Below are 19,057 nucleotides of genomic sequence, written 5' to 3' on the forward strand. Positions count from 1 at the left end.
TGCTGTTGTTTAAAACAGACCCAAAACATTATATGGATATGTGAAACTCAAGTTTTCAGAAACAAGCCAAAGGGTGGGAATGACCAAAGCGATGGAGTCAAGAACACCTGGCGAGTCTTTATTATATATTCACTGGGAGTCAGTACAATCAAATCAATGGAAAAACATTCACTGGAGCGTGGACTATATACGGTCCGTGTTTTGGCCTATGCTTTCGTCAGGAATCCTTAACAAACAAAAATACATATGTAAATGAATATATAAATTTAAAAAAAAAAACAATGAATCCACGCTTCAGCGAATGTTGAACAATGGGAGGGGAGGACAACAATATTGTGTCCATTGTTTTGATTGTGCTGACTCCAAGTGACTATATAAAAAAGACTCACCAGCTGTTCTTGACTTGATCGCTTTGGTCATTTCCACCCTTTGGCTTGCTTGTGCTGATTTCTGTGGGATTGTTTGTCTTTTCTTTTTGTAAACTCAAGTTTGCAGCAGACAGTGCCTGCTGTGAATCTCTCTATTGTAAGAGGGTAAGGGAGATATACAACTATTGCAGAGTGTGCTTACCTTCATTGTTAAAATTCAAGTACAAGAATGGTGCACAGAGAGAGTCAAGACCTATTGAGAAAAAAAAAAGAGCACACAAACTTCAGATTATCCCAGGCAATCTATCAAGACCTACACAACTGAAATCAGATGATGATCTTTACTATCATTATGATATCTTTGCACTTGAAACAGTTACCCAAACAAGCTCTGACAATCAGAGCAACCTGAAAGGTGGGGGGAAAAGCTGAGGCAAGTATTTCACAGGAGATTCTCTGCTGACAGTAGTTCCACTAATTTTATCTGTGTCAGAGCTCAGTGTTTAGGTGGAGCTCTGAAGGCATCTCTGGGGAATAGCAAAACTGGTGCCAGATTACTATGAACATATCCTATGAATCCTAATTTTATCATCAGATCCTCCCCCTGTGAACACTTTTAAGAGAATAAGATAAGCCATGCTGAGTCAGATGGTCTTTTGAGCCCAGTACCATGTCCATACCCAGTGGATCCCTAAAATCTCTCTATATAAAAGGCACCAACGTTCTATGAAGCCTCCAGCCGGAAGTGTGAAGGGGGCGAGATATCCGGTTTCCCTATGAGTGTCTGCCCCGCCCTCTCTGTAACACAGTCAGTGAAGGAAAACAGCAGAGCACGAAATCAAATCGCTGGCTCTGTAACAGTGAAGGACTCAGAGGGGGGAGGGGAGAGAGGCCAGAGGCAGGGACACACACACTCCCACATGCACACAGAAGAAAACATTGCTAGCCCCCATTTCATTTGCATCAGAAACGGGGCTTTTTTACCAGTGATATATATTTCCCATAACCCATTTGAAGGGATAAGCAATGGGCTTTCCCAAATCTACCTAATTATTTTTATGGGCTTTTCCTCCAGGAACTTATCAAAACATCTTTTGAGCCCAGCTATGTTAATAAAATTGATTATGTCCTTAGCAATGGACTCCATAGTTTAAGTATGTGCTGTGTGAAAAAAAATACTTGCCAAAATGAAACTGATAATTTCAATGATGCAAACATTTTTGTAGGGGTGTTGCAATGGTTTTCTGAGACAGATACCTGGCAGAGAGTTCAGCTTACCTTGCCAGTACACAAGGTCAGGGTGGGACACCACCCAAGCTTTCAACACTCGCCTGAACTTTGCATGACCCTCAGGCGATGAGAGCAGCTCATCATACTGGTGGCAGCGAGGAATATCAACTTCTATCTGCAGTACAGCCAAGTACACACAGAACAAGGAAAGAAAACAGAAAAGGCAAATAAATAAATAAATAAATGTTCAGCATTACTGTTTTACTTGATTGACTGTTTAAAAAAAAAAAAAAACCAGTTAGCAGTCAATGCATGCAGATCAAATAAAAACTGCTAACACAGCTAGAGCAATTATATAACAGTCTATTTAACTTGTACAGTGGTTTGTCTAAGTTACACTATTTTAAATGAAAGAATGTACAGAAATACATTTAAATCTAATATTTAGTATGCACAATTTTACATGCAATGGCACTTTGTATTTTTTTTAAAGTATAATATACATGGAAAGGAGATAGGATTTGATATACTGCCTTTCTGTGGTTACAATCGAAATGGTTTGCATATTATAAACAGGTACTTATTTTGTACGTGGGGCAATTGAGTCACAAGGAGCTGCAGTGGGAATTGAACCTGGTTCCCCTGGTTCTCAGGCTACTGTACTAACCATTAGGCTACTTCTCCACTCCTAACCTCTTCCCATCATCGCTCCCAGAACACTTTTACTATGTTTGGATCAACCTATATACATACACACTCGGATAAATTTATGCACATAAGTTATTACATATTTAGGGCTTCATTTTTTTTAACAGGCCACAACATTTAAAAAAATTGATAGGGGAGCACTTACCAGCTTTTATTTAAGAGACAATAAGAGCTCCCGCATTATGAATTTATTTATTTTATTGTACATTTATACCCCACGTTTTTCCCACAGTTTTGCAGGCTCAAAGTGGCTTACAATGCACTGATAGGCTATCGCCAGATCAGAGGTGGTACAATTACAATTAAATTAGTTAGAATGGAAGGAACGGGGAAGAAGAAAATAGGGAAGGACAAGAGAGTCTAAAATGGTCCAAAGATATATGTTGTTAGCTTGAATCCTTGGAGTTAACCAGTTAGCACACAGTAATCAGAATGTGCTAGGTGGACAGCACGTTCACACCCATTCTCTGCCCCCTCAATAAGTAGCGCAAGCAAACAAGTTCCTTACTGCAAAATGCTTTAACATGCTTTGCGGTAAGCATTTTCATGCTTGCTAAGAGTGCATTAGGACATAATGTCCTTTAATAGATATATCCCTATGTACTTTTTTTTAAAATAGGGTCTCAAAAGTATACAAACATAAATGCAAAAATTTACACCGCTGTAAAGATGATGTAGATGTGTGCACCTCTTTCCGTCCCATGACTATAGCTGCCTTCCAGTTCTCTGCCCCCATTGCCTGGATCCTAACTATATTCTCTGCTGCTAGTTACAATGGAAGGAGCAAAGTTATAAAATATATATATATATATATATGTTAGAACCTTGTTTGTTCTCTGCAGAAACTATGTTTCTGAGAATGCCTACACACCTTCCGGTGACGTCACGCTCTGCAATGGCGGTCTGATTGCAGAGCTCCCGTCTTCCAGCCTGAAAACGAGCTAATAAACAGAGCAAACGATCCACAAAACAAGGTGGTAGTCACGAGAGAGAGAGCGGAAAGCCCGCGATTCGAAAAATGGCGGATGCAAAACTTAAAAAGACAGATCTGACGAACTTTGCTTACCGACAACGGGAACGTGCGTTAGAGACACAGGCCGGAGAGCAAGAAGGCCAAGAGAGCGCACTTAGCCCCAGTTCGCCGATTAGCCAGAAAGAGCGGGAAGCTGATGGAGAAAGTGAGGTCCCACCGGACAAATGGGAACAATTAAGCACATGGCTCCAGGATATAAACAAAGGTATAAAAGAGATGCGACAAGATTTTGCTCAACTGAGCGCGGATCTGAGGGAAGAAATTAAAGATCTGGGGAACCGCGTCAACGAGGTAGAAATGGGGCTAGAAGAACATGCAGAAACCTTAAATGAGGTTGAGAAACATGTGGCTGTGCACCAATCAGATATGAAATATCTAACGGACAAGGTGGAAGACCTTGAAAATAGAAGTCGACGCTCCAATATTAGAGTGCGAGGCCTGCCGGAGTTACCTGAATATATTAACTGTGAAAAAGTAGTACAAGCAATAGCAGCCCAACTTCTTTCCTCATCCGATCACCCAATAGCCCCAGAAAATATCCGGCTAGAGCGAGCACATCGGGCGCTGGGGTCAAGAAAGACAAACATGCCAAAAGATATCGTAGCCTGCTTCTCGGAGTTCAAAGTGAAAGAAGAAGTTATGCACCAAGCTAGAGTGGCTAGCCCAATTACATGGGAGACATACCCCATTGAGCTATTTCAGGACCTAGCAGCTATCACTTTGAAACGGCGGGGAGAATTGCGCCCGCTGACAGAGAAGCTTAGAGCAGAAGGAATAAAATATAGATGGCAACACCCGTTTGCCCTAATATTTTACAAAGAAGGCAAACAACGTAAGGTGGCATCGCTAGAAGAGGCTCATGAATATTTAGATCCGGAAAAGATGGATAAAGCACCGACACCAAAACCACCATCTGGATTTCAAAGAAATGTCAAACAGAAATGGCAGCGAGTATCAAAAGGCCGTGGAAGGCTGCGGAGACAAGCATCAGATCAAGCAATACTACCAAGGAAAGACCCGTGAAAGAGCATACATGAATGGAATACAAAGATAACACATGCTGTGTTAAAGTGATAGTCTGGAACGGACTAGAGCACATTGAACAACAACAAAGATGGATCAAACAAAATGAGCAGGCTGGAAAAGTAAACGGGACCGGAAGTCCACACCATTATAGGCATGATCTCAAATACAATGGAGATATGCTGTATCAGGTCATGGGGAAAGGAGGGAGGGGGGGAGGGGATAGGGAGAGGTGGTGTATATGCAATGATATAATGTTTGATGTTGGGGGATAAAGTGTTCAAATGTGTTACATTTAATGTGTGGGGCCTGAACTCGCCTATGAAGCGCCAACTAGCATTCAAAGAAATGGTGCGCTTGAGCGCAGATGTAGTACTCTTACAAGAGACGCATCTGAAAAAAGGTTACGAGAAGTTGGTGTGTCATAAGCGATACCCCACTATATACTTCTCAACTTGTGCAAATAATTTAAAACAGAGGGGGGTGTTAATAGCGCTGTCTGGTGCACTCCCCTGGGAGGTTAATCAGGTTATAAAAGATGTAGAAGGTAGATTTTTGATAATGTTAGTATCACTGTATAATGTTCAATATACAATTGTTAATGTTTACGCACCAAACACGGGGCAGGGAATGTTTATAGAAAAAGTAGAACAACAAATACAAAAACACTTGCAAGGCCATCTAATAATGGGTGGAGATTTTAATCTCACGATTCAACCACACTTAGATAACTCCGCAGGACAGGCGGTATATGCTAAATCAGATAGGAAAATATGGAGGAGATTCATGGCTAGATGGGGTCTGACAGATATATGGAGAGCCAAACATGGACAAGAAAGAGACTACACATATTACTCGTCTCAATATAAGACATACTCTAGAATAGACGGATGGATGGGAGATGTGATAGTTGCTAATAGAGCACGGGAGACACATATTGAACCACGCACCTGGTCTGACCATGCCCCAGTGGTACTTGAGCTATTTGCAGGAACCCGACAGGTGGGTGCCAGATACTGGCGGATGGACGAGACGCTCCTATTGGATACTAAAAATATCCCAGTAATAGAGAAGTATATTGTGGAGTATCTGGAATATAATGATGTGGGAGAGATTCACCCACAATATATATGGGAGGGTCTTAAAGCTGTACTCCGAGGGAAATTAATAGCATTGAGAGCCCATCTGATAAAAGCGCGAGCAGAACAGGAAGATAATATTAGAACAGAATTACGACAGCTCGAACAACAACATAAAAAAGATCCCAAAGATACTAAAAGTATACCAAAAATGCAAGAATTGAGATTAAAGCTGAATGAGCTACAGATGGCGGATTTAGCCGTTAAACTGCAAGTAGCACAGCAGGAAAATTTTGAATTTGGAGACAAAGCGGGTAGGCTATTAGCATGCAAATTAAAAAAATGTCTCAACGCAACTATATCGGGGGTATACAGACGGCAGAAGGGGGCTATATCTCACAGATAGAACACATACATGAGGCATTTCTGGCCCACTTCACCAATTTATATAAACCAGAACAAACTCCTGAATTGGCCGAAATAGAGCAATACTTGCAGGAGGCGGATATGCCCCAGATAGGGAGAGGGAGATCAGCCCAATTATCTTTACCCATCACATCAGAGGAGATAGGGTGGGCAATAACAGATATGGCAAATGGCAAAGCTCTTGGTCCTGATGGATTTCCCACAAGATTTTACAAACTATTTAGTAAACATCTTATACCAGTGTTACTGAAACTATTTAACACACTAGAGGACTTACAAAAGCTACCAGACACCTGGAGACTGGCGGCAATAACCTTAATATTAAAACCAGGGAAAAACCCGAAGCTATGTAGCTCATACAGACCAATATCACTCCTAAATGTGGATTATAAGATATTCACAAAAATCCTAGCTCGTAGATTACAGAAGCAGCTCCCAGGGGTGATACATACCGATCAGGTGGGATTCATAGAGGGGCGCCAGACTTTTGACAATATAAGGTGTCTAATGCATGTTATTCAACAGGTGAGAGACGATCAGACACAGGCGGTATTGCTATCAATAGACGCAGAAAAAGCGTTCGACCGCGTGGACTGGTCGTTTCTATTTGCTGCACTACAGAGAATAGGTATTGATGGGAGATATCTGGACTGGCTAAGATTGCTATATCAGGCTCCAATGGCCACCATAAAGATCAATGGGACATACACAAAAACATTCAACCTTGGGCGGGGAACCAGACAGGGATGTGCAATATCACCACTACTATTTGCCCTGTCATTAGAACCATTAGCTAATATGATTAGGAAGGATAGAGAGGTGGCAGGAGTGGTGAGGGGTTTAAGGGAACACAAACTTATGCTGTTTGCCGATGATATTCTGTTGACAATCTCGAACCCACTGAAATCGGTAGAGAAGATAGTAGAACATTTAGCAAAATATGGGCAATTATCGGGATTTAAACCTAACCTGGACAAGTCGATTTTTCTCAATCTTACGGTACCACCTGAGGAACTGGGGGCGCTTAAGGTCGCCTTTCCTTTCGTGTGGGCGACAAAATCCATACGATATTTGGGAATACAGGTAACAACACAAATAGAGGGATTATTTGCAGCTAACTTCCCCCAAAAAGTAGAAGAACTATTTAGCGAATTAGATAAATGGGAAGGACTTAATGTTTCCTGGAAAGGACGTATTAATGCTATTAAAATGATGCTGCTCCCAAAATTACTGTACCTATTTATGGCAATCCCAATTCCAATCCCCAATAGCTTTTTCACAACTCAATCGCAAAATGTTTGCATATATTTGGAAAAAACGCCCACCAAGAGTACGGCGAAATATGATGTACCAATCTTGGGAGAGAGGAGGTATGGGGGTACCCAACTTTTATTTATACTATCAAGCGGCACAAATTCGTATTCTGGCAGAATGGTCCCCTGGAGCAACCAAGAAATGGTTACATTGGGAAAGAGCATGGTTGGGTAGGAGAGCAATTGAGGATACTTTATGGGCACCAGGAGATGAAATAGTCCCCATAATTAAACAGATGCCCATTGGATTAAAACACCCTATGTGGACATGGTATCAAGTGAGGAAGAAGCTTTTCCCTGAGAGGAATTATTATCGGCAAACGGCCATAAGGTGGACATTAGGATTTTCACTGGGAAGATCAGAGAAGGTTTTTGAGATATGGGCCCAAGCAGGGTTGTGCACACTGGGACAATTGTGGAAAGAGGGAAAAATGCTTCAATTCAATGAGCTTCAGGAAGAATATGGTCTAAAAGAAAGAGACCTCACCTATTACTGTAACTTACGTAGCTTCCTTAAAAAGAAAGCGCAGGACGAGTTAGACCTAGCTGAAACAGACATGGAAATAGCCATTAACAGAGGAGGAGGCAGAGGAGGTATAACTCGCATATACATGGCCCTGCTAGGGCGCACCGACCCACAGGTGCGTTATCAAGCCCAGTGGGAAGAAGTGTTACAGACCACATACACCAAAACAGAATGGAAAGCAAATTATAAGTACTTACTTAAACCATCACTAGCACAATCAGTGAATGAAAATGGATTTAAAATGTTGTACTGGTGGTATTATACACCTGACCGCCTCCAAAAAATGTACCCGGGAGTATCGGGGCAATGTTGGAGAGAATGTGGACAAAGGGGGTCATTTTATCACATTTGGTGGACATGCGGGAAAGTAAATGTATATTGGAAAGCTGTAATGGACCTGGTTAATAGAATATTACAGAAAACATATGCATGGAAAGCGGAGAATTGCTTGCTTCATTTCCGACCAGCGACCATCCCAAACTGGCAACACAGATTGGCGATTCAATATTTTGTGGCTGCAAAATTGGAATTGGCTCGAAGGTAGAAGCAAGTAGAAACACCATCTTTGCAGATGGTAACCAGGAAAGTGGACTTTCTCTACCAAATGTCCAAGCTAACAGCAATGCGAAGAGGGTCTATGTTATCTTTTAATAAGATTTGGACACTTTACGAACAATATAATGATGAAAATCAGTCACCACCTGGGTAGGGAGGGAGGGTAAGATATGGATGGTTAGAGGGAGGGGGAATTAACAAATGAAAAGCAAATTGTAATTGAACAGTTGGATGTTTGTAAGCTGTTTATTTGATGACAATTTCAATAAAAAAAAAAAAAAAAAAAAGAGAATGCCTACACACAGATCACATAAAAGTAGGGGCATAGTTTCCATGTACGGAGTCGCACAATTATTCAACAGGCTTTTTTACATGCATAAAAAAAGCTGCTTTTTGATATTTTTTTTATTACCCCATACTCTAAACAATTTTATAAAAGACTATTTCTCTGCATAAAATGCTTTTTACCTCATAGAAATGCCTTTCAACCTTTGGAGGACAAATGTCAAAGCCATTTCGACAGGTAAAACAGCTCATAAAAATTGTGTGGAGAATGGCATTCCTGAGATGAGAAAGGGGTGGGATTTAGAAATAAAAGCTTACTTTTTAATTTTCTAAAGTACACACATTTTAAGTGCCCACATAAAAAAGGTGCAAATCTGTGTGAGCACTTTCCAAAGGGAAACTGTACTCATATTTTCATTTTGAAAACTAGTGCAATGTCCACAGATAAAAATTACCCATGAACTTTGCAGAAACACATTCTACTTGAAAATTGTTCTCGAACTTTAATGTCTCTTTTCCACATTTTTTCATCTTTCTCACTTGCAGTACAAAAACCAGATATAGCTATAAAAAGCTTCTTTTATTCGGTGAGGCTCTTCTTAAATACATCTTTTTTTTGTTTACATAAAATAATTATTTCTGAGTTAATGTTCACATCTAAAGATGAGCAGTTTGGAATTATAATTAATAAAACAAATACTGGATATATGATGGGAAAAAACCCACAAAAGGAACACAGCAATATTTTAAATTAACACACAAACTGAACAAACTCCTGTAACCAATATGGTACTAGGATTTAACTGATAAATGAACTGCCAAGTTCCAGTAGCCATGTATGTCCTGGAAAGAACTGTTTGTAATAACCCTCCTGGGCCAGTCTCACTAATCCTTTGGAGTAGCAGAGCAAAAACGTATCAGATCACACAAATTAAAGAATAAATCACATACCTGTCTGTCTGTAGGAATTGGTGTATCCTTATCAATGGCATCGTACTTGTCTTGTATGGCACCCTGCAAAACCAAACCACAGACACCATTAACAAGCCCTGAAAGACATTCAGCAGATGCCCCAGCAGATAGTAGAAGAAATAAACAGTTAATAGTAGCTATTTCTTGTTCATAATTTGCATGTGTGAACAGTGGGGACAGCACTAAGAGCATGGCTCATGGAATTCTTTATTCTATAGAGGTAAAAGATTCCAAAAGACTCGACACGACACCATGTTTCGGTCAAGTGCCTGCTTCAGGAGTCTAAAACAAAAGGAGCATATGTAAATGTTAAAAAAACAATCAAAAAAACATATATAATTCATTTATACCAATATATAAAAAACTGGAAATACATTGGAGGACTTATTATGTAATAGACCTTTCTATTTGGCAAAGCGTACGAACCGATCCCGCATGGGCATCTCTAACTTCTGAACTGTCTTTACCCCGGTGTCATATTAATCACCGCTGCTCTTTCTCTACCTCCCTTTTGCCCTTTCCCCATTATACTTCTAGGACATTAACTGTTTGACCCCTGACTTGCTGTGTGTTAATGTAGACTGTTGTAAGCCACATTGGGCCTACCCATGGGTGGGAAATTGTGGGATATAAATGCAGTAAATAAATAAATAATACTATCAGTCCTCCAACGTTTTTCCAGTTTTTTATATATTGCTTTTCTGATAGAATTCTATTGCAGTAAGATGGGGGTCAGGGCTGTATATCTCATACATATCAGGCCCTACTGCTGGCTTACGTATTTCCCACTGGACCATTATATTTCCATGTGGGAGCAGGATTTAGTGCTAACATTTGAAGGGAAGAAATGGAAATGAGTTATAAATATTTACTCAAACCATCTGTAAGCAGTGCTCTAATCGAAAATGGTCACAAAATGGTCTATCATTGTATTACACGACCCAGAGATTGTTACAGCTTTTTAAGTATGATTCTGGATTTTGTTGGCGAAACTGCGGAATGTGAGAAGACATGTACCACTTCTAGTGGGCATGTCCTCTGGTACAACCCTACTGGCAGTACTTTTATGCTTTGGTACACCAGTTTCTGGGGACACCTTATCCCATGAAAGTGGAACATTGCCTATTGCATCACAGGCCACTTGGGATAAAGCCACCACAGCATGACTTGGCAACTCACTTGTTTACACTAGCAGCAGCAGCACGGAACAGTCGGCTGATCCCGCTTCACTCAGTACACTTACGTAAATTGGATTATCTTTGCCTAATGTCTGAGTTAATAGCAATTAAGAGAGGACAACTTACAAAGTTTCACAAGATCTGGGATGGCTACCGGGCTTGGAGGTTGGACCCACAGAAACGGGGCTGATGGATGCTTTTATTTTGATTTATTTTTTCTTAGCATGTTCACTGTACACCCCTTTTTGACCTGTTCTTGGAGTTCTTAGGCTTTCATGTTGCAGTAAGACCTATAGACGTGACCTTGGGACTGGGAGAACAGAGAAAACATTGGGGAATTGTACTGTATAGTTATCGATATCTAGATTATCTTGTCCACAGTTGTGACAACGTTTAATAAAGCTTTTTGGAAAAAAATTCTATTGGGGTATTTTCTGGAGAGGGTTCATTTATCTTCCACTCCCCCCATCCCCCACATGCAAGACTTCCTCCATATCCCCTCCTTCCCTTCCCATGACTAGAGCTGCCTTCGAGGCCTCCACTCCCATTGCCTTCCCATTGGCAGGATCCTACCTACAGTATCTGCAGCTAGTTACAGTGTAAGCAGGCAGGGCAGGCCCACTCACTCGGGGGGGGGGGGGGGGAGTGAGGAGGGTACTAGTGAACCACAGATAAGAGATTTTAAGTTCTGAAAAATGTCTAAACATATTATCCATCCTTGTAGCTTGTAGATCCAAGAAAAAAACACAATCTGAAGTGCCTGTATATAATGCTACAAGCCTAAAAATAAGATGGGAGAATTAGAGTATATAGCACTAGATGAGGTAGATATAAATACACATCTCAGAGACTTGGTGAAAGAGGACAATCAATGGGACACTGTGTTAACAGGTTAAAAATTGTATTGCTATGATAGAGGGGATCAAATTGGAGGGAGGGTTAAACTATATGTTAAAGAGGGAATTGAGTCAAAATAAACATTCCATATGAAACAGCAGTGTGGAATCATTATGGATAGAAATTCCATGTGAAGGGAAGGAATATTCTTGAAGGGCTTTACTACCATCCGCTGGGTTAAAATGAATAGCTAGATGAAGAAATGTTTACAGAGATTAGGAAAGTTGGCAAATTGGGAAACACTATAATAATGGGTGATTTCAAATACTTCTTCCAAGGAATCTGTAGAATACTAACCACACATCAAAAAATACCCAATTCTACATGAATGATCGCCCAAATCTTTAAAAGTGAAGAAAAAAGGCTTCAGTGAACAAAAGGAGACACACCTATTTGTAAGGCAAGCCTTCAATATATAGACGGCCCACAATAATCATCAGTCTTTAAAAAATTCCACTGGTATATCTGGACAAAAATTGCCCTTATATGGCAATTATTTTTACTGATACAGAATATAATTTGAAAACAGTACATAACTCTCAGTTGCAAATATACATATACTGCACAGTACTTATCTTGGTACAATCCACCAATATGTCCAGATATACCAGTGGAGTTTTTTTTTTATGACTGATAATTACTGTGAGCCACCTATACATTGAAGGCTTGCCTTACAAATAGGTGTGTCTCCTTTTGTTCACCAAGGTCTTTTTTTCTCCACTTTTTAAGATTTGGGCTATCCTTCTGATACAGATCATTCATGTAGAAATGGGTATTTTTTTATGTGTGATTTCAATTACCCCAATATTGACTGAATAAATATTACAGGGAGTGCTAGGGAGAGAAAATATCTAGATGTAATAAACAACTGCTTCTTGGAGCAACTGGTCCAGGAACTGATGAGAGGGGGAGCCATTTTGGATCTGGTCCTTGCTGGTGTGCAGGGCACAGTGCGAGAGGTTGCGGTGTTGGGTCCCCTGGGAAATAGTGATCATAACATGATCAAGTTTGAGCTGCTATCTGGGATGAACCTGCAAAGGAAATCTACCATAGATGCATTTAATTTTTGAAAGGGTGACTAAAATGAATGAGGAAAATGGTTAAGAAGAAGCTAAAAGGATCTGCTGCTAAGGTGAGAACACTAAATCAGGCATGGACATTATTCAAAAATACCATCTTGGAAGCCGAGATCAGATGAATGTCACGTATTTGCAAAGGTGGAAAAAAGAGAAAACAATGGCCAGCATGCTTAACAGGTGAAGTAAAAGAGGCTATTACAGCCAAAACATATCCTTCAAAGAATGGAAAAAGGACCTAAATGACAAAAATAAGAAGCAACATAAGCACTGGCAAGTCAGATACAAAGCATTAGGCTAAAAGAGAATACAAAGAGAAACTTGCTGCACAGGCTAAAACTCACAACTTTTCCAGGTACATCTGAAGCAGAAAGTCTGCAAGGGAGGTGACAGGGAGAGGTGCTGTTGGACTGTGGGGAGGCAGTGGAGAGTGGGGGAAGAGACAATGGACTCAGGGTGGAAGAGATGTGGACCTCAGGGGGAGAGCAAGGAGGAGAAAAGGAAAGACTAGCCACGGGGTGTGGGCGTAAAAGAAGAGAGGAGGGGAAAGGCACAAAAGAGATGCTGGGCATGGAAGGAGCAAATGAACAGAGATATAAATAGGAGATGCTAATTGGAGAAGGGATGGGGACACAGAGGGACAATACTGATCACAGGGGAGGGATAAGGACCCAGCGAACAGATGCTGAATATGGGGGGAGCAAATGGACAAGGACATAGAGGGTAGACGGACAGATAGTGATGCAGAGGGAAGATGAATGGTAGACATAGAGAAAGAAGATATGTCAAATGGACAGGAGCTCTGGAAAGGTAGGGAAAAAAAAAACAACAGAGAACAGCCAAAGTCAGATATTGGGACCAAAGTGAATGGAAAAATAAAATGCTTAGGGGCCCTTTTACTAAGCGGCAGTAAGCCCACCATTGGCTTACCATGTGCCAATCTGGAGCTGCTGCCGTCCCAATGCGGCCGCCTGCAGAGGTTCCACCCCAGTGTGCAGCATTTCCAGCGCTAGCGGAAATATTAAAAAAATATTAATGCTGGGGGTTACCCAGCGGTAATCGGGCAGCACCACATGCTACCCAGTTACCGCCTGGTTAGCATGGGAGCCCTTACCGCTACCTCAGTGGATGGCGGTAAGAGCTACCCCCTCCCCCGCATGGCCACACAGTGAGAGCTATCTTACCAAATGGCTATGTCTTTTTTCAGCCTTTTACTCGCTGCAGTACAAAGGGCTTCAGCTTGCGGCAAAAACGGGCCTGTCACTAGTGCAGGGCCTTTTTTTAATGCAGCTTACTAAAAGGGCTCCTAAGACAACAAAGGTAGAAAAAAATATTTTATTCTGAATTTATTAATTGGAATATGTCAGTTATTGGAAATGCATATCTCAGAAGTCTTGCATTTCGACGCGCCACTGCTCCCAGTGTCAAATGGGTCTCAAAGCAGCCATAGCAACCGACGATCCCGATACAGTCTTTAACGTTGATGCCGACACTCAATGTCGAGGACTCGGATCTGGCTCCAAAAATTCTCTTGCGTTGACCCTTTCTGGCAACCTGAATCCTCTTCATCATCTGAAGACAAAGAACACAATTGGCAGGACTATGGTCGGGCCCCTAAGCACTGAAAACACAACACGAATGGGTGTCTTTGCAAGAGATCGTCTGATTGCACCAGGAAGGACACTTAAAGCCACTAGGAACTTTGGTGGACATGCACATGGAAGGGAAAACTTCTGAAGCAAAATCAAAAGACGAGATGGTGCCTGAAAAAATGCAAGGCACTACAGAAAAATTCACAGGAAAGACCTGACCGGAGAGTAGGCCTAAACGTGGCCTAAGACCTGGAAAATAAAGGAAACTTACAAATTGGCAAAAAATAACTAAAAATGTAGGGAAGAAAAGCCTGAAAAGGCAAAAGTGAATAAACGCTCAAAAAGAAGCCGAAAAGGCCCCCAAAAGAAGCTCTTTTCTTTCCACCTTTGCAAATACATGAAGAGAAACCACAGACGCAGTCCTCTCTTCACCGCAGTAGAAAAACAACTACAGTTAAATGTGCCCTCGCAGCGTCCAGGAAGTCACTCCCGCATACACGGTGGAGTGTGTCTCATGCTCCGGAAAGCTCTTAAAGCTTGTTATAAAGTCCGGACCAGGCAACGTGTCGCCGCATTATCCACTTGTGAGAATTAATGGCCTGCTAGTCCTTTGAGAATACCCTGTACACTAGCCAAACCAAAAAGTGTTTGTATCAGCTCCAACTAATTCAGAATGCTGCAGAATAACTGACAGAAGGCTGCCAAGTGGCGTGACCACATCACACCCTTCCTGCAAAAGCTACACGGGCTACCAGTACCTTACAGGGCTAAATTTAAAACTCTATGTTTGATTTTCAAGGTCCTCAAACAAAATGGTCCAGAGTACTTAAAGAATAAGTTAACCCTTTACACACCTTTAAGACTTCTAAGGTTCTCTCAAGGATCATCACTATCTGTATCCGATCTTGATACAAAGCAGGATTCATGCGCCAGCGAAAGATGCCGGCCCTCTCCCCCCCCCTCAAAGTGGCCCATACACCGGTGCATGGTCAGAGACGGCAGGATCCCCAATCCCTGTGCGGTCAGTCACATGAGCCAAAGAATGAGACAAAAGGATGTAATCTAAGCGTGCATGAACCCCATCAGGATGAGAAAAAAAAAGTATAATCCCGTTCGTCTATATGCTGGAGCATCCATATGTCCATCACTTCCAATTCCTTAGACATAAAATTCACCCCCTCCCTTCATGATATTTTCCCGGTTGCTTTGGAGGTCGGCAATCTATCAGGGGATCGCTAGTGATGTTAAAGTCACCCCCTAATATGAGTGGGTATTCATCAAAAGTCACCAGTTTAGCTGCAAGGAGGGTGAAAAACCTATGTGAGTAGGTGTTAGGCGCATATATGCTGCATAGGGCCACTTGGACCCCTTGTAGAAGTCCCGCAACAATCACATAGCGGCCCTCTGGAACTTGGTAAAGCCTATGCATATCGAACACTATTGATTTCTTTATTAATATGGCTACTCCCTGCTGTTATAAGAGGCAAAATATAAATCTCCCACCCAGTCCCGTTTTAGTTTGAGGTGTTCTGACTTTCCTAAGTGTGTCTCTTGAAGCAATGCTATGTCCGCATGCTGCCTTTTGACAGCCTGCAGTACCCTGGTCCTTTTTATGGGAGAATGGATGCCATCAACATTGAGGGAGACAATTTTAAGACTAGCCATACGGAACAATGAAGTTAGAATTCTAAACAAGCTATTGAAATGCATTAGCGTGCCCAGGGGGTCTCCTAGCTGAACCCTCTAGAAACCTTTGTACCCATCAGGGTAGATAAGTAGAAAAAGCGCTTCCCCTACGACGCTAAGGAGCGTGTCCCCTTGTGACCACTTGGTATATCCCGACAGAAGGATACTGGACAGACCCTCCCAGATTCCCCGCCCCTTCCTCCCTCCAGAGGAAACATACAACCCATATTCCTCCTCCCTCCCGCTATTAGTTTTAACAACCTGAAACCATCCCAGCCACACACACAACCAGATCACATTCATCCCTCCTTGCTCACCACCAACCCCCCCGCCCCGCACCCCCGCTGCCCCCCACCCCACCCCCCAAATCCCGAGTACCACTCCACAAGAAAGACTTCCCAGTCCCCATCACCCCCACTCACATCTGCTTAAGGCAGCATTAATTAATAAAACTTTATAAACTTCCAGACCAACTGTATAGCGATCAATCATCCTAAGTTTAAGTCTAACAATGTCACCAATGCCGCCATCAGAAAAGATCGGGCTTTCAGGGTCACCTCCGGACACGAGACGCAGGTTGTTGTGTCCTACTGCTGATGCTTCCTGGGAGCATCAGTTTCCTCACCGTCTCCCAGATTTTAGAACTTTAGTACATCAGGAAGGACTGGGTACTCATATACCACTCCAGGCCCTCTGGTCCTTCAAAGCCCCACAGCAACGGTGTCCTAGTAGTATGCACATAATCGTGGTAACTGTCAAACAAATTAACTTTAGGCCGCAGACCCATTAGCAGCACTTAAGCCTTCCACTGAGGCTGCTCCAACAACAAAAGTGATAGCAGTGAAATCATTATAATCTGTTCACAAAAGCTCCCAGTTCCTTGGGATCAGTGAAGTACAGAGCTTTGTTATCCTGTAAGACTCGCACTTTAGCTGGATATAACAACGTAAAATGCACTCCTTTATCAAAAAGGCGCTTGCAGTGGCGGCCCATCTGCTTTCTTTGGTCTGAGACCAGCGCTGAATAATCCTGAAAAAGCAGAATCTTGCTGCCCTCATATTCCACCTGTTTCTTTCCTCTGAATGGTTGCAATATTTTATTCTTGTCTGCATAACTAAGGATCTTGGCCAGCACTGGTCGTGGCCGCACTTCTCCCTCGCACAGCGTTCCCACTCTGTGAACTCTCTCAATCCGCAACACGCTGTCTGGAAATTGCAGGCCCAATTGGTCCGGCAACCAGCGCTCAACTAGCTGCCGAAAATCTTTATCCTTCACTCTCTCCAGGATCCCTATAATTCTGAGGTTGTTCCTTCTGCTTCTATTTTCCTGGTCATCAACCTGTTGCACTAACTTAGTGCAGGTCTGCTTCAGTGCCACGATCCTCACATCCGCTGCCTCCGTACGGTCCTCTTGACGCGAAATGCAGTCTTTGGTTTGCTGCAAACGCGCACCTTGCCTTTCCACGGTCTCCCGAATCTGGTCCACAGAAGCTTGGATCTTTGACAGTTTCTCTTCCAGAATTGTGGAGATCTGCTGGATCAGCTCCTGGATGGCCTCCGCAGGCAAGCCTGCCGCCAGAGTACCCTCCTGCGTCGCTGCCATTTTAAAACGTGGGTCCTGTGTGCGGGGCTTCTTGGCGCGCGGGGTCTTCGCGGGCATAACAACCTTCCACAGCACCAAAAACCGCTCAGATTTGGTGAGAAGAGCTCACGTTCCCCACGCTTCCTGACCACGCAACTATGAAGTCTCCCCGGGAGTATTTTGCAGGTAAATTTTAAAGATTTCGGGGCAGTAGCAGTGGAGCCAGGACTAGAGACGTCCGCTCAGCTACAGAGCATTACGTGACCCCACCTTTTACTACTGTAATCTAATTTCGTAGGGTGTTCCAACTTATATTAATTGAGGGCCAATTTAAGCTACATTTGCAAAGCTACGCTATTTTGATATTTATATTTTGTACTCTGGGCTACTTTAACAGTAAGACCCACGTACTGTTTAATAAACTGCATAGTGCAAAAGGAAGGCTTTTTCTGCCAATGATTTCTCAACCTAAGCTCTTTGAAGGCTCCTTTTACTCAGCGGCGGTAAGCCCAATGGGGGCTTACCGCTTGTTATACAGGAAGTACCGCCAGGCTAATGCAGCAGCCCGGCGGTACTTCCCACACCTAGCGTGCCGTCATTTCCGGCAGTACAGAAATGTATTTTTGTAGTGCTAGAGTGTACCCGACAGTAATTGGGCAGCGCCATGTGCTGCCTGGTTACCGCTGGGTTAACCCGGGAGCCCTTACCACCACCTCAATGGGTGGCAGTAAGGGCTGCCCCCTGAAATGGTCATGCAGTCATTTCCTGCAAGAAGGCGAGACTTCCCTTTTACCAGCTGCGGTATAAGGGGGTCTCGGCACGCGTGTAAAACACGCGCTGACACCAGCACCGGCCCCCTTTTGACACAGCTTGGTAAAAAGGGCCCAGAGGATTTTCCTTCCTATTTTCTTTTGCACTTGATGCTTCCATATATGCTTATTAGGAGAACGTTTATATATTTTAGGTTGCTGTAATTTATCTGAGTTCTCTGGTCCCAACTTTTGTAACTGTTAATATTTAATGCCATTCATGGTCTAGCACCAGTATCGTTTATGTATTTTTTATTGTTCCCTTTTAGTTAATGCTTAATTTTCCCTCAGTGTCTCAGGTGAAATATAAACATGTACATACTTTGTTACTCTATCAGTCAGCTAGGATTTGGAATTCCTTGGCAAATGTGATTAGATCAGAATTTAATTCTATAGGATTTAAGAAGAAATTGAAAATCTATTTATTTACTCATTACTTGAACAACTGAATTTTAACTTCAATTTTTAGTTTCCCAGTTCAAATTGACTGATTATTCTTATGTAATCCACAATGAACCTAGAAGGCAATTGTGAAATATAAATATAGTTGTAATTGTGATTGTTCTCTTTTCAACAATCATGGATGCTCCTAAACAGCTACCTGAATATTTGAAAATAAAGATAATTCACTCTTACAAAGCAAGGTGCGCTTACAAAAAAAAAAATCAGTAAACAATTCTAGCTAGAAATTGAAGTTATAGAAACTCTGCTAAGAAATGA

The 19,057-nt window shown here is 42.2% G+C and overlaps 1 protein-coding gene across 2 annotated transcripts in view; it reads right to left on the reverse strand.

Moving 5' to 3' along the window:
* Positions 1 to 19,057, reverse strand: part of TBCK (TBC1 domain containing kinase) — a 436,713-nt gene that overhangs the window by 267,672 nt on the left and 149,984 nt on the right. For both annotated transcript variants that reach the window (XM_030190773.1, XM_030190774.1), the window contains 3 exons: positions 9,498 to 9,560; positions 1,647 to 1,773; positions 571 to 621 (listed from right to left, as the gene is read on the reverse strand). In XM_030190773.1, the coding sequence (XP_030046633.1) occupies positions 571 to 621; positions 1,647 to 1,773; positions 9,498 to 9,560 (241 nt within the window). The remainder of the gene's footprint in view (positions 1 to 570; positions 622 to 1,646; positions 1,774 to 9,497; positions 9,561 to 19,057) is intronic.

Source organism: Microcaecilia unicolor, chromosome 2 (assembly GCF_901765095.1).
Source record: "Microcaecilia unicolor chromosome 2, aMicUni1.1, whole genome shotgun sequence".
NCBI classification, from domain to species: Eukaryota; Metazoa; Chordata; class Amphibia; order Gymnophiona; family Siphonopidae; genus Microcaecilia; species Microcaecilia unicolor.